Consider the following 11,593-nt stretch of genomic DNA (forward strand, 5'->3'; position numbering starts at 1 on the left):
TCCGAATTGGTGAAAGTTTAAAATAAAATTGCGGGAATATTACATTAAGGATGATGCGGTGACTCATTGACAACTTAGAGATGGAAGAAAAAGCGGACGGCTAAATGGAAATTTAGGACACCCATTTACATGGTAGCCGGATGACGTATTCTTTTTATAATGCCAGCTGTCTGAGATTTTTCCAGTTAAAATTTATTGGCAACTTGTTTAAAATACGTAATCTCAGGAGAAAGCATTAAAAGTCTCGCCGCGAAGGCAATTACTATTTCATAGCTGCGAATAAATCAAGGCTTTTAGAAAAGACGAAATTAAATGCTAATAAGATTTTCAGGGAAATTAAATTGACCTAACCTTAAAACGCTACATTGTCGGCGAGGTTTGTCTGAATACAAACAAGCCCGATCCTAAAATAAACGACGCATATGTGTACCAGAAAAAAATGTAATTTATTATTCTTTTTATGTATAAACAAAAGGGGGGGAAAGTAAAAGCTAAAAATATGGGAGATGTTTTTTTTTCTTTTCTCCGTTTTGTGTTGTTTGTGTCTGTTTGTTTGTTTGTTTTTTAACGACCGTAACCACTTCCACCTACGGACTGTTGTGTTGGGAATTGCTGTTGATTTTGGAAAGCCGAGTTGGATTGTTCAACAATGCTGGCTTCGGGTTTTGCCATTTCTTGATGCATCCATGGAGCGGCGGCCATCACGTCGGCGAACACGCCCGGCTGCTGTTGATTGCTGCAGCCCACAGACCAGGACGACAGACCGATCAAAACGTGACTGCCATCAGGCCGCTGGCAAGCCAACGGAGATCCCCCATCAACCTAAAATAACAAACAACACATTTTTGGTTGTTGCCGGCTCGGTTTCTAGGATTATCTACTAAAATTAGCAAGTTTAATATATCTGGTAGAAACGGGCAACTCACTTTGCATGGGTTGACGCTGTTCTGGGTCGAGGCGCAAGTGAAACTTTTGTGTAATTTGAAATATTTGCCCAGATGGGAATTTTGTAGAGAGTTTTGGCAGTCGCTGTTGCGCACCACATCCACCTGGACCTTGTTCAAAACTCCGCTTTGAAGACCTTTACCGACCGCGTTTGAATAATACACACAAGCAATTAACTACGGTCTGGATCGAATTGGTGCGTTTAAATATTCCATCGAAAGAATTAGACATGCACGAACTTACCAGAGAGGGTATCGTGGCCCCATCCGGAGACGACGCATTGTGAAACCTGCGGCTCCGATTCAGTCGGAAGACAGATTGGAGCAATATGAGCTTGTCCCGAAGGTGCGGCTGTTGCCAACATGAGAACGGCGGTGTCGTGAAAGAGAGAACCTTCAGCGAAATCGGGATGGCCGACGACGGCCGACACGGGAATTTCATAATGCGGAAGAGGTTCGTTTGTAACGCCGGCGTGATGTTCTCCAAGTCGGACAATCAGGTTAGAAGGGATAGTTCTGTAAAAGTCGGAGAAGATAATACGATTTGGCAGAGTTTCCACGGCGACAATTAGATTAATGAATTTTTGTTGTTACCCCTGGACGCAGTGGAAGGAAGTAGCCACGAATTTCTGGCCGATGAGAGCGCCGGAGCAGGTCATCGATCCATTAACATGGGCGACCATCGCATGCCAAGGGAACTCGCCTGGTGCGGCTTCACCAGTGCCAAGTAATTGGGACATGGGTCTGGAGATTCCGCATTGATTATCTAAGACTTGGGCGGCGGGCACTGGCGGAGGTGGAGGGACGTAGGATTGATGGACTACAGGTTGTACTGGCGGAGGAAGGATTGTCACTGGCGGCGGTGGAGGCGGAAGAATTGTTACTGCCGGCGGAGGTGGGGGTGGCAAATAACTCTGAAGAAATAATAATCAATTGAAATAAATTTTTCAAATTTAAAAAAATGAAATTTCTAAAATACTAACCAGATCTGGCGGAGCAATCACAACTGGTTGAACTGTAGGTGGAGGCGGCGGCGGAGGCAACTTGCAGCAGACTCCAATCTGACCATATTCGGCACTTTGGCATCTCTAATCATTAGCATAGATGAATAAATCAAATTAAAACGAAAGGAAAGCTACAGAAATGATTTGAATTTACCGCGTTCGGGCTGTCATCAAACGATTCAAATCGACCGCCGCAAACATGAGCCGGAATACATTCATGTGTCGAAAGGCACTGGATCAAAGGAGGTTGGGTAGGTGGGGGTGGAGGGGGAGGTAAATAGGAATCGGGAGGCGGAACAACGACAGGTTGGATCGGAGGAGGAGGTGGTGGTGGTGTTGTAGTAGTAGTAGTAGTTGTTGTTGTTGGGGGCGGTGGTCGATTGCAGCAGACTCCAACTTGGGAGTCGAAAGTTACACATCTCTATAAACAATACCGAATGAATAAATTTAGCCTAGTCCACTACTATAAATAAATAATTATCGATTTACCGCGTCGGGACTGTCATTGAAAGGTTCAAATCGACCGCTGCAGACGTGAGCCGGAACACATTCTTGGCTGGCAAAACATTGGATGTACGGCGGTTCGGTAGGTGCTGGCGGAGGAACGTAAGAAATGGAAGGAGTCGGGGGTGGTGGAGGCGGTCGAGTCGGTTCATGGACAACAGGCTCGACGGGAGGTTTGGCCATTCCAGGCATGGGCATGGGCATACCAGCCGGCCACGGGTCGTTGTAAAGTGGATCACGACAACAGTAGCCAATCTGATTGGTCTCTACATTCAAGCAAGACTAGACACACAAAAAAGCCATCAGTCAAGTGTATACACCCTGAATATTTAATAAAAATTGGGAAATTACCATGAGAGGTGTACGATATGGTTTCAACTGTTCAGATAAGAAAATGGGTTTGTCTATCATGACACCGTCTATGCTGCAATATTCTTCCAGGACACATTTCAGAGCTGCAGCACACCCTGGATAAGGTAATGCATCTGGACCTTGTGCCACTCTTTTTAAATCAATTTAACAATTAGAAACTTTCTAGCTGGAAACAAGAACAAGTTGGAAAATGTGAAATTGATCCATCGACTTACGACGGTTGCGTAGGTGGAGCGAATGGTGGTGATGTTGGTCTAGTTGGAGCTGGCGTGAAAACCGGTGGCGGTGAAGGTTTGAAAGTGGGTGGAGCAGGGGTGTAAACGGGCGGAGGTGGTGCAGTGGTGTAAGCGGGCGGAGCAGGGGTGTAAACCGGTTTCCTTGTGGTTATGATGGTAGGCGCTGGAGGATAATACGTCGGTGTTGGTTGCCCTACCACTGGTTGCTGAACCGGTGGCGGGGGATAATACGGAGCTGACGTGGCTGTGCATCCGCCGGAGCAACCCGAAACTTGATTCGACGGTCCCTGGATCACTGGCTGCTGGACAGGTGGTGGGGGGCTATAGGTAGGTTGCTGTACAGGTGGTGGAGGATTATAGGAAGGCGCTGCTGACGGAATGCATCCGCCGGAACAGCCTGAAACTTGATTCGACGGTCCCTGGATCACTGGTTGCTGGACAGGTGGCGGGGGATTATAGGAAGGTGCAGCTGGAGCACAGCCGCCACCGCCGGAGCAACCCGAAACTTGTTGGTTTTGAACGGGAGGTGAAGTAGGGTAGTATGTACCTTGAGACGGTTGTTGTACGACGGGCTGTTGCGGCCTTGGTGGGGCATCCTGACAGCAAACTTCGTTTCCGGAAAAGCCACAAGGTCGGCCATAGTTCATCAACTGCGTTGTCGAAAAAAATTTGCAAATTCATCCAGCGCAATGACGTCATTTAAAAAAAAATGATAATGTAAGCGGAATAAAAAAAAATATTTAAAATCGGAAGCCTTTAACACCTAGGAATGTTATTGGATAGTGGGCGATAGAACCGGTTTTCCCCCTTCAAACTGGAAAAATATGATTATACCTCTTCGACGGATGGGTTCTTGAAGGCGTGGCCCGAAGTGGATGCAAGCGAGATGACGCCATTTCTGCAAGACTTGTAGTTGACGCAACTGAATCGTCGCGGGCAATCAGTTCCCTGATGCGTGGAGCACGGATGACCGGGTTTTTGCCAGTAATGATTGCAACAGCTACCGCCGCTACTGATGGACGCTGAAGCCGCTGGTGCTGCTGCCGGAGCGCTAAATAATGGTGAACTGCACGCTTCGCCTGTGCATCCAGCGACGGAGGCGTAATTCTGCCCCGGTTGAGCAGCTCCTCCGGCCGAAACACCTTGGGTCTGAGCGGCTCCTTCGCTGAACGGTGACTGGGAGCCTTGCCACCAGTAATGTTGTTTCAGTTCGTTTCGACCTGCTTTGTGGCTCGAAATGATTAACGACGCCACGATTAAAAAATTTGTTTTCCCACTCACCTGAACGGCTGGGCTGGATTCCCAACGAATCGTAGCTGGATGCGCTAAAGGCCGGCTCGAAATTAGTCGAACCCGATCCGACTACCGAACCGTAGGAAATCTGGCCGCGAGGTTTGCATTCAATCAAACCAAATATGGCTATCAGGAGACAGGTCAGTGTCGTCCAACTAACCATCCTGGAAACGGTTCAAGATAAGAAAAAAACAATTTGTTAGAATAAATCGATCCCCAATAGATACAAGTCATCCGCAAATCATACCTGGAAAATAGAGAGAGAAACTGGAGGATAATTGCAAACCAGACACGCGGATGGAGCAAAGTTGGAAACTCAACGCAAACTGAAGGGGCCCACAAGTCCGTCGCAGCTTTAAATACCTGTGCGAGAGCCTCTCTGATTGAGCCCACCTTGACGGCTAGCTTCGACTACTACTAGTATACATTTTTGTTTTCTGTTTTTTTTTTCTCTTTTCATCTCTCTTTCGGTCTTCCTGGGCGAAAGATAGAACCACCTCCTCTGCCCGCTAGCGCTTGTTTCTCTCTCTCTCTCTCGTTTTCTTTCTTTCGTTGCATGTGTGGGTGTTTGTCTTTTAGGGGTTTTTCATCATTCAACACCACCAAAAGTCACGAAACCAACCAGCACTATTCACGCATAGGTTTGACCCCGACACACCAAAAAAAAACCACGAATAAAGAATTTTACCAACTAAACGTGTTTCTTTTCTGGTGGTGGTGTTATTTCACATTTTGTTATCTTTTACTAAACAAAATAATAAAATTTCAACATTTCACTGGATCTGGTTAGATATTAGTCATACTTCCCACCCAGGTGTTGCTTGTGAGTTCAATAGTATTCGACAACTTTTGCTCAGAAATATCTCCCACATTTTGATACAATTAGAAGATGACTAAATGTACAATGAACTGCATCTGTACGAAATTGGAACAACAGATGTGAGGTGAATGAATGTTGCGACAATTGCTACATCTGCGCACCTGTTCAAATAGCAATCAGCTACTGTAAGAGTTGCTCATTACACGATAAGAATCAGGAACGAATGTAAAATTACGTAGGCAGGAAACTGTAAATTCCCTTATTCTTTTTTTAACACCTCGTCTAGAAGATGGCGGTGAAAAAAGAATGTTGGGTAAGGTCAATGTACACGTTAAATTGTCGAACAAAATTCTATAGCCACGGGAAGATTAGGAAACACTCTTCTCGGAGCATAGGAATGATCCGCTATCGTGGCTATTCATCTTCACACAGGTTTAGAGACAAGTACTGCCATTAGGAACGGAAAAGCCCGAAAAGTACAGTTACTTCAAAGTGCCGCGGCAGCAAAGGTAGCCCACAAGAAGAAAAAAGGAACGACAGACGAGGCAATAAGACTGCCGTGTCACGGTGTCTAAAGTTCACGAACACACAGACAGCGGAGCTCACCCCCGGTGTCGTTATGTCCACCACATCTCAAACAGTGCACGCATCATAAAACTTTTTTTTTTTTTTCTTATTCTTTTCATCACCTTGTGGTATTTGAGGTTTTCCAATGGCCTGTCTGACGAACGACATTGAAGAGTCTCCGATGTAACGCAGCAGCACCTTTTTCCTTGACGACAACTGTCAATCGACGTGAAAAGAGTAAAAAGAAATCGAATTGAAATTAAAACCGCATTGTGTCGCTCGGGTGAAATTCTGCGTTAACTTTTTCACCATTTCGGTTTTGGCATTAGAAATCATCGGAGGAAACCGTGATGGATAACGCAGTCCGGGATAGATCCAAAATGGAAGGAGTAGCAGCAGCCGAGAGAGATAGGGATAAAAATTCGCCTCGCCCTGTGGCCATATTGGGGGGGAACAAAGAGAGATGGCCTCCTCCCATGTTTTCACGATTTTTGGTTTCGTTTCTTCATCCTTAAAAAAAAAAAGAATGCATACATACATACGAAAAATAATGTTATTTCGTTTGTTCTCTTAATATGGGGTTTTGTCGGTCTGGTTCCACTATTTAGCCATGACGTCAGCATCGCAATCATTTCTATTTCTCAAGGGGGAATTTTTTTTTGTGTGAGCGACATTCTTTTCTTCATCCGTGACCCGCATCAAAAACCCGTCCGGAAACGGATTATTGCGATGTACCCGTTCACCTTACATCACATCGAAATTAAAAGTGAAAGAATCAGACGTGAGAACCATCAAAACATTTGCTTGGGAAATCACGAAAGAGACCTTGAAATGAAAAAGATGCCAAAAATAAGAAGAAAACAGCACACACCCAAATCGTACAACATACCATAGTATACACACACACTGTCTTCTTTCCCAAGACCAAAAACGGCAAGTTCAATTGCAACGAGGAGGTTGACTTCGCAAGATGAGAGTTGAAAGGACACGCCTATCGTTATACTACAACAACTGCAGAAAACAAAAAGAATAGTTGTTAACTCCTGGTAGTAAGAATGGCTGGGATGGCTCGTCACATTATAATGATTAATGATAGAGAAGTGCTGAATTCATTCCCAGGGAAACTGCCACAAGGTTGACAGGCGAAAGAGGATTTTACGTCAAGAGAAGAGACGGATGCTTTTCGATATAGTCGACCTTCCCGAGAATAAAACAAACAAAAAAAAGACTTACGATCTCATTGGAGGACGGACGAGTTTGGGCGTTGTATAGGGTGGTAGTACCTAAAAAGAAATTCTCTTTTTCAAAGAAAATGCCGGAAGGTTAATTCATTTATGATCACACAACAATGAGGAAGCCATTGAAGAAGCGCAACCCGCTGGCTGGAGATTACATGTCAAATATTACGCGAAGGCGCGACAACCGAGGCAGATATTCACGTCGTTTGTGTTGACGTCAATAATCGATCAGAAGAGATACAAGATGCCTAGCCTGCGGTTTTTTTTTTCTCTACGTAACGGGCTTACGGTCGACAACACGCAGGGCGTCGTTATCACACTCACGACAGACTCGTTTTTGAAACGACCGTCAAATTCTCCGGTGGTAGATCTTTATCGCCAACCATGACTTTGTTCATTTTCTCCTTTTTCCCCATGGCTAAACTCACCGGACTCAGCTGAAGATGTGGCGACAGCCAATGACTTTCAGAGGTTAGCCTAGATCCGGGTTTCTTCGTCTTCTTCTTCTTCGCACATTTTTCTGACACGGCTTGGGTCTTAGCCAACTAAAGTGAAAGCTTGAATGATCCAACATCTCTTAGCAAATCGTCCAGCGTGCCAGAAAGAAAGTGAAACCCGTCGCTGGCCTAGAAAAAAAAACAAATAACAAAAAAGGCGCAAAACGGAAAAAAATAGAAATAAAAAATAATAAATAAACACAACCCAACGTCCTAATCAATAATAACCATCTTGCGTGGTGGAGGCAGCCCGACCGCTTTCTATGGCCGACTATTGGCTGGTCGCCCAAGTTCAACATCGTGTCTGAGTCATTTCAAGGACGGATCGCACAGCTGCCACCACCTAGTGTAGCACAACATCAAAACGGACGGGCGGGATGGCTGATATTGTTTTGTATTGGCTGCAGAAGAGAACAGAGAAGGAAACAGGACCAATATTCTTATACTTAAAAGGGAGAAATAAAAAAAAAGTGGGAAACTAAATTAATGGGACAGGTAAATTAAAAAGAAGGGAAGACAAATATAGATATTCTTAAAAAAGGATAAACCAAAACGATTTGGGAGTGAGTGATCCAACCACACAGCCAAGAGCAATCCAATTTGCGACTCGGAATTTCATAGTTTTTTTTATAGGTAGATTTTCCCCTCCCTTATTTTTTAAAGAGATGCAGACCAAAAAAAATCGTTTTTTTCTTTTAAATCTCTACCAATATTGGAAACAAATCTGTAAACGGATTTTTAAGGAAGCGTGAGGTCCCGATGAAATGATGTTTTCCCGGTAGTTCCTCTTTGTTATTCATCTCTATTGCAATAAATTAATAACCGTAACGATCCTGTTGATAATAAATAAGATCAAATCAGATTTGGTTCTCAAGGCCTTTGCACAAAATGTCTGATTAACTAACCTGTATGCTGCTAGCGAAATCGTTAGCCATTGAGGAGAGTTTGCTTGCCACTTTGGTGACGCCCTGACGAACGCTTTCCTTCACTTCGTCCAAATCCGGGGTCTTTAATGAGATAAGACGATTAGATTCTATTAAACATGGACACAAAAACGAGCGCAGTGACATCACCTGGATGTTGTAAGAAGGTCCAGCCGCGTTTTTGGAACGTCCAGTATTAGAACTACCTGTCCCGAAATAGTCCGAAGAAGAGATTCCCGACGAGCCCTGAAATCGTGATAAGTTCGACCTTCGTTCCTGCTACAATTGTTTTGAAACGAACAATTCCGTCAAGGTCCGATTAGAAAAAAAAAAAAAAAACGAGAATGTTATTTATAGTGTTACCTCGGCACTGCCGGAATCCTGGAAAAATTGGTCAGACGAAATAGCTTTAGCGCTGCCAAACTTTTTCTGCGCTTCGCCACTATCGACTGTTGACTGCGAGTCTTTCGTTTTCGATGAGGAGCCATAAGTTGAGCCGGATAATTTACTACTGGCCGTAGATGATCCGTAATTCGAGCTGGAGGAAGTTGGACCACCACCAAAAGACGAGGCCGCACTTTGAGACGGCTTGGAAACGGGAGCGAAATCGCTCAACATGTCCCAATCAGAGTCGCGACTAGATTTGCTGCTTCCGCCACGGGTCAGCAAATCATCAAGTCCGGAATTCCTTAAACAAAAAGTAATGATTGGTTTAAACATGTATCTAATGAGTTTCGTTGATGGGCTTTACTTGGAGTAGAACGAGTTTGAAGATTCTTCGGTCGCCGAATATGTCTTCCTATCCATGGCAGCCAATACGGACGACGGATTGGAGCTAGTAAAGGCTGAAGAATCTTGTTGAATAATGGGCATGTCTGACATGGCAGAATGACTGATATTCCTACAGAAAAAAAAAAAAAAAACAATTAAATGAGACAGGTGGTTCTTTACAAGTACTGTGACATTTGAAAGATACCTAGGGCCAGTGTTCGCCGACAAGATTCCCATGCCGAGACGTTCCACCTGTTGCGCTTTCGATGGATCTACTTTTTGTAGTCTCTCAGACTGTTTCTTCGACTCGAGGCTCAAATCTTGATACGCTAGGCGTAGAGAGCTTGTCTGTACCACCAAAGGAAAACAAAATTAATAGTAGGAAGGCCAGTCCCGTTTCAATGAGGAAGTAAAAACCCACCTGGGATTCAATTTCTTCTGGTTTGACTTCTGCCGTTTTCTGAGAACGCAGTGAGTCGGCAAGCTGGGCTTCCTTCTCGATCTCGTCAAAATTGGTGTGTACTTTGGTCGCTCCCAATCCTTTTTTGGCGCCCATCTATTTGTGTGGAGGGAAATCGTGAAAGGAAAAAAATCAAACATTGGAAGGGAAAAGTGTCAACTTTAATAATACCCCTGGTTTCTTGGCAGCTGGTTTGCGCTGTCCGATAAGAGATTTAGCAACTTTTGGTTCCGCAACCTAAACGAGAAAATAATTATTATCATTCACATTGGCCACTATTAATGATAATAATTTACATGAGCAGGTGGGTTGTTGATAACATTGACATTAGGTCCAGCACCTTGGTCTTCAGAGTCATCTTTTGGTTTGACAGGTTCAGGAACCTGTTGAGTGATCGAAAATGTTTTATTTGTTCAAAGACATTGCAGATTTCAAGTGTTTATACTCACAATTGTCTTGGGCATGAGTGATCCATTTGTACTCACAAGTGATGTATCAGGGAATGCTTCAGTTACAGCAAAAAAGTCTTCTTCCTTCTTTTCTTGGGGAGCAGGGGCTTCAGTGCCTGAATCAATATGAAGCTACGAGGAAAACATATTTCAAATAAGTAAGCGGAACTGATGACTAGTATTAAAAAGGTAAGTCATTACCTGGGTTCCATGAATCCTCAAAGACTGAAGCGCAAGATTTGAAAGTTTCTCCTTGTAAAGAATAGCTGCTCTAGAATTGTATTTGGTCTGAGCATCCACTGTGGAGCAATTATGTTGTCGGAAGAAAGCAGCCTGCAAACATTGCAACACAAGGGTTTATTTTGAGGTTAACTACCTGTGGCAAGTTTAGTTACACACCGCATTGGCATTTCCTCCAAGTTGCATGCTCCTCAGCTGCACCCACGTCCATTGTGTGTCCAGCTGTGTGGATCGAACAAATGTGAGGTGAACCCCCAAATTTCTGTGGACTGAAGAGCAATCAATGCAGATGAAGACACCAAAAGTAACGGTTGACCATGTTGGATTCTTTGCCCCACAATCGAAACATGTCTGTGAAATTAATTTTTAAATTGAGACAATCAATTCTTCTATCATGCATCATTTGATATGCAAATTAGATTCAGTTGGGTTGAATTTATAAACTGAAGAGCAAAGAACAGTGTAAAGTTGAACCTGACACTTAACTTACTTTGTTGGCTGGAATCGATCGTAACCGTTTAAAAATTGCCCTGTAAAAAAATTTAGTTCAAACATAATTAATCCTTCAATTAAACTCAATCAAGAACAATTAAAAGACACAAATGGTTCTAATAAAATGATATTATTACTCGATATCAGTTTTACTCGGTCCTTCCGCCATTTTCGTTCACAAAAAACAATTGCCGAACGCTGCCACGTGAAACAAAAAATAGATTGGACAACCTTCGTAAACTAGGTTATCTTTTCGTACAGGTGGCGTCACGAAATATCCCGTGTCAGGTGTCCGAAACTGGGTATTGGCAAGGCCTTTCCTCTCGAAAGCCCCGGGCTGTTGTGTCCACGTTGTCAATTCCGACCACTTTGGCGCTGCGGAGAAAGCGAAAATGGGCGAGTCCGGACTATACTTTTCCCTGTAATGTACAGTCAGCAGTGTCAGAGCTGGGAGAGAAGAGCTAGAGGTGGTCTGACTCTCTAAATCGATACCCCAAAAGTTTTCCAGGAAATGAATTAAACAACCCCAAACAACTGCTGCCAAAGTGATGTCAAAAACCCATCCGTCAATATTTGTTTGTCGCCAACTAGAGCATGGAAATCAATGATGATTACGTCTTGTGAAGTTTTAAAGATCGATAAAAGGAGTTGTTGTTCCGGGAGTTGCTATAGTAACTATCGAATTATTAAGACTGCTGCTACTGCCGTATCGAAGAAACTATCAGCTGTTCTACAAATAGAAAGTAGTATGTTGTGTGTGTGTGCATTGTGTTGTGTGCTGGA

At 43.9% G+C, this 11,593-nt stretch overlaps 2 protein-coding genes across 3 annotated transcripts; both read right to left on the reverse strand.

Annotated features, from left to right (window-relative positions):
* Positions 1 to 546: 546 nt before the first annotated feature.
* Positions 547 to 5,994, reverse strand: LOC124207933 (ras-associated and pleckstrin homology domains-containing protein 1-like). The gene is made up of 12 exons (XM_046605583.1): positions 5,863 to 5,994; positions 4,342 to 4,517; positions 3,895 to 4,283; positions 3,040 to 3,710; positions 2,804 to 2,954; positions 2,438 to 2,734; positions 2,103 to 2,369; positions 1,928 to 2,032; positions 1,539 to 1,858; positions 1,189 to 1,460; positions 927 to 1,081; positions 547 to 822 (listed from the first exon to the last, which is right to left on the reverse strand). Exons 2-12 carry the CDS (start codon positions 4,514 to 4,516, stop codon positions 565 to 567), a joined length of 3,060 nt encoding a protein of 1,019 aa, XP_046461539.1. The 5' UTR covers position 4,517; positions 5,863 to 5,994; the 3' UTR covers positions 547 to 564.
* A 1,859-nt stretch (positions 5,995 to 7,853) lies between these two features.
* On the reverse strand, positions 7,854 to 11,436 carry LOC124207936 (ADP-ribosylation factor GTPase-activating protein 2-like). 2 transcript variants are annotated; one of them, XM_046605589.1, is made up of 15 exons: positions 11,303 to 11,436; positions 10,948 to 11,229; positions 10,809 to 10,848; positions 10,478 to 10,669; positions 10,280 to 10,411; positions 10,079 to 10,210; positions 9,926 to 10,012; positions 9,801 to 9,866; positions 9,591 to 9,725; positions 9,375 to 9,517; positions 9,150 to 9,299; positions 8,762 to 9,086; positions 8,549 to 8,677; positions 8,381 to 8,482; positions 7,854 to 8,308 (listed from the first exon to the last, which is right to left on the reverse strand). In XM_046605589.1, the coding sequence occupies exons 2-15, from the start codon at positions 10,977 to 10,979 to the stop codon at positions 8,291 to 8,293; spliced, it is 1,683 nt and encodes a 560-aa protein (XP_046461545.1). In that variant the 5' UTR covers positions 10,980 to 11,229; positions 11,303 to 11,436; the 3' UTR covers positions 7,854 to 8,290. The 2 variants fall into 2 exon arrangements, with proteins under 2 accessions (XP_046461545.1, XP_046461543.1); XM_046605587.1 differs by lacking the exon at positions 11,303 to 11,436 and having other exon boundaries at positions 8,381 to 8,677; positions 10,948 to 11,139.
* Between the last annotated feature and the right edge of the window lie 157 nt (positions 11,437 to 11,593).

Source organism: Daphnia pulex, chromosome 11 (genome assembly GCF_021134715.1).
Source record: "Daphnia pulex isolate KAP4 chromosome 11, ASM2113471v1".
Lineage (NCBI taxonomy): Eukaryota > Metazoa > Arthropoda > Branchiopoda > Diplostraca > Daphniidae > Daphnia > Daphnia pulex.

Bases quoted from the DNA above. Each gene is read 5' to 3' on its own strand.
- LOC124207936 (XM_046605587.1), bottom strand. From the start codon at position 10,979: ATGGCGGAAGGACCGAGTAAAACTGATATCGA. The intron at 9,300-9,374 runs GTATCTTTCAAA...TTTTTTCTGTAG, and splicing joins TCGGCGAACACTGGCCCTAG to GAATATCAGTCATTCTGCCA. The intron at 9,087-9,149 runs GTAAAGCCCATC...TTTTTGTTTAAG, and splicing joins TCAAACTCGTTCTACTCCAA to GAATTCCGGACTTGATGATT.
- LOC124207933 (XM_046605583.1), bottom strand. From the start codon at position 4,516: ATGGTTAGTTGGACGACACTGACCTGTCTCCTGATAGCCATATTTGGT. The intron at 2,955-3,039 runs GTAAGTCGATGG...TGATTTAAAAAG, and splicing joins GCTCCACCTACGCAACCGTC to AGTGGCACAAGGTCCAGATG. The intron at 2,370-2,437 runs GTAAATCGATAA...TATTGTTTATAG, and splicing joins TCAATGACAGTCCCGACGCG to AGATGTGTAACTTTCGACTC.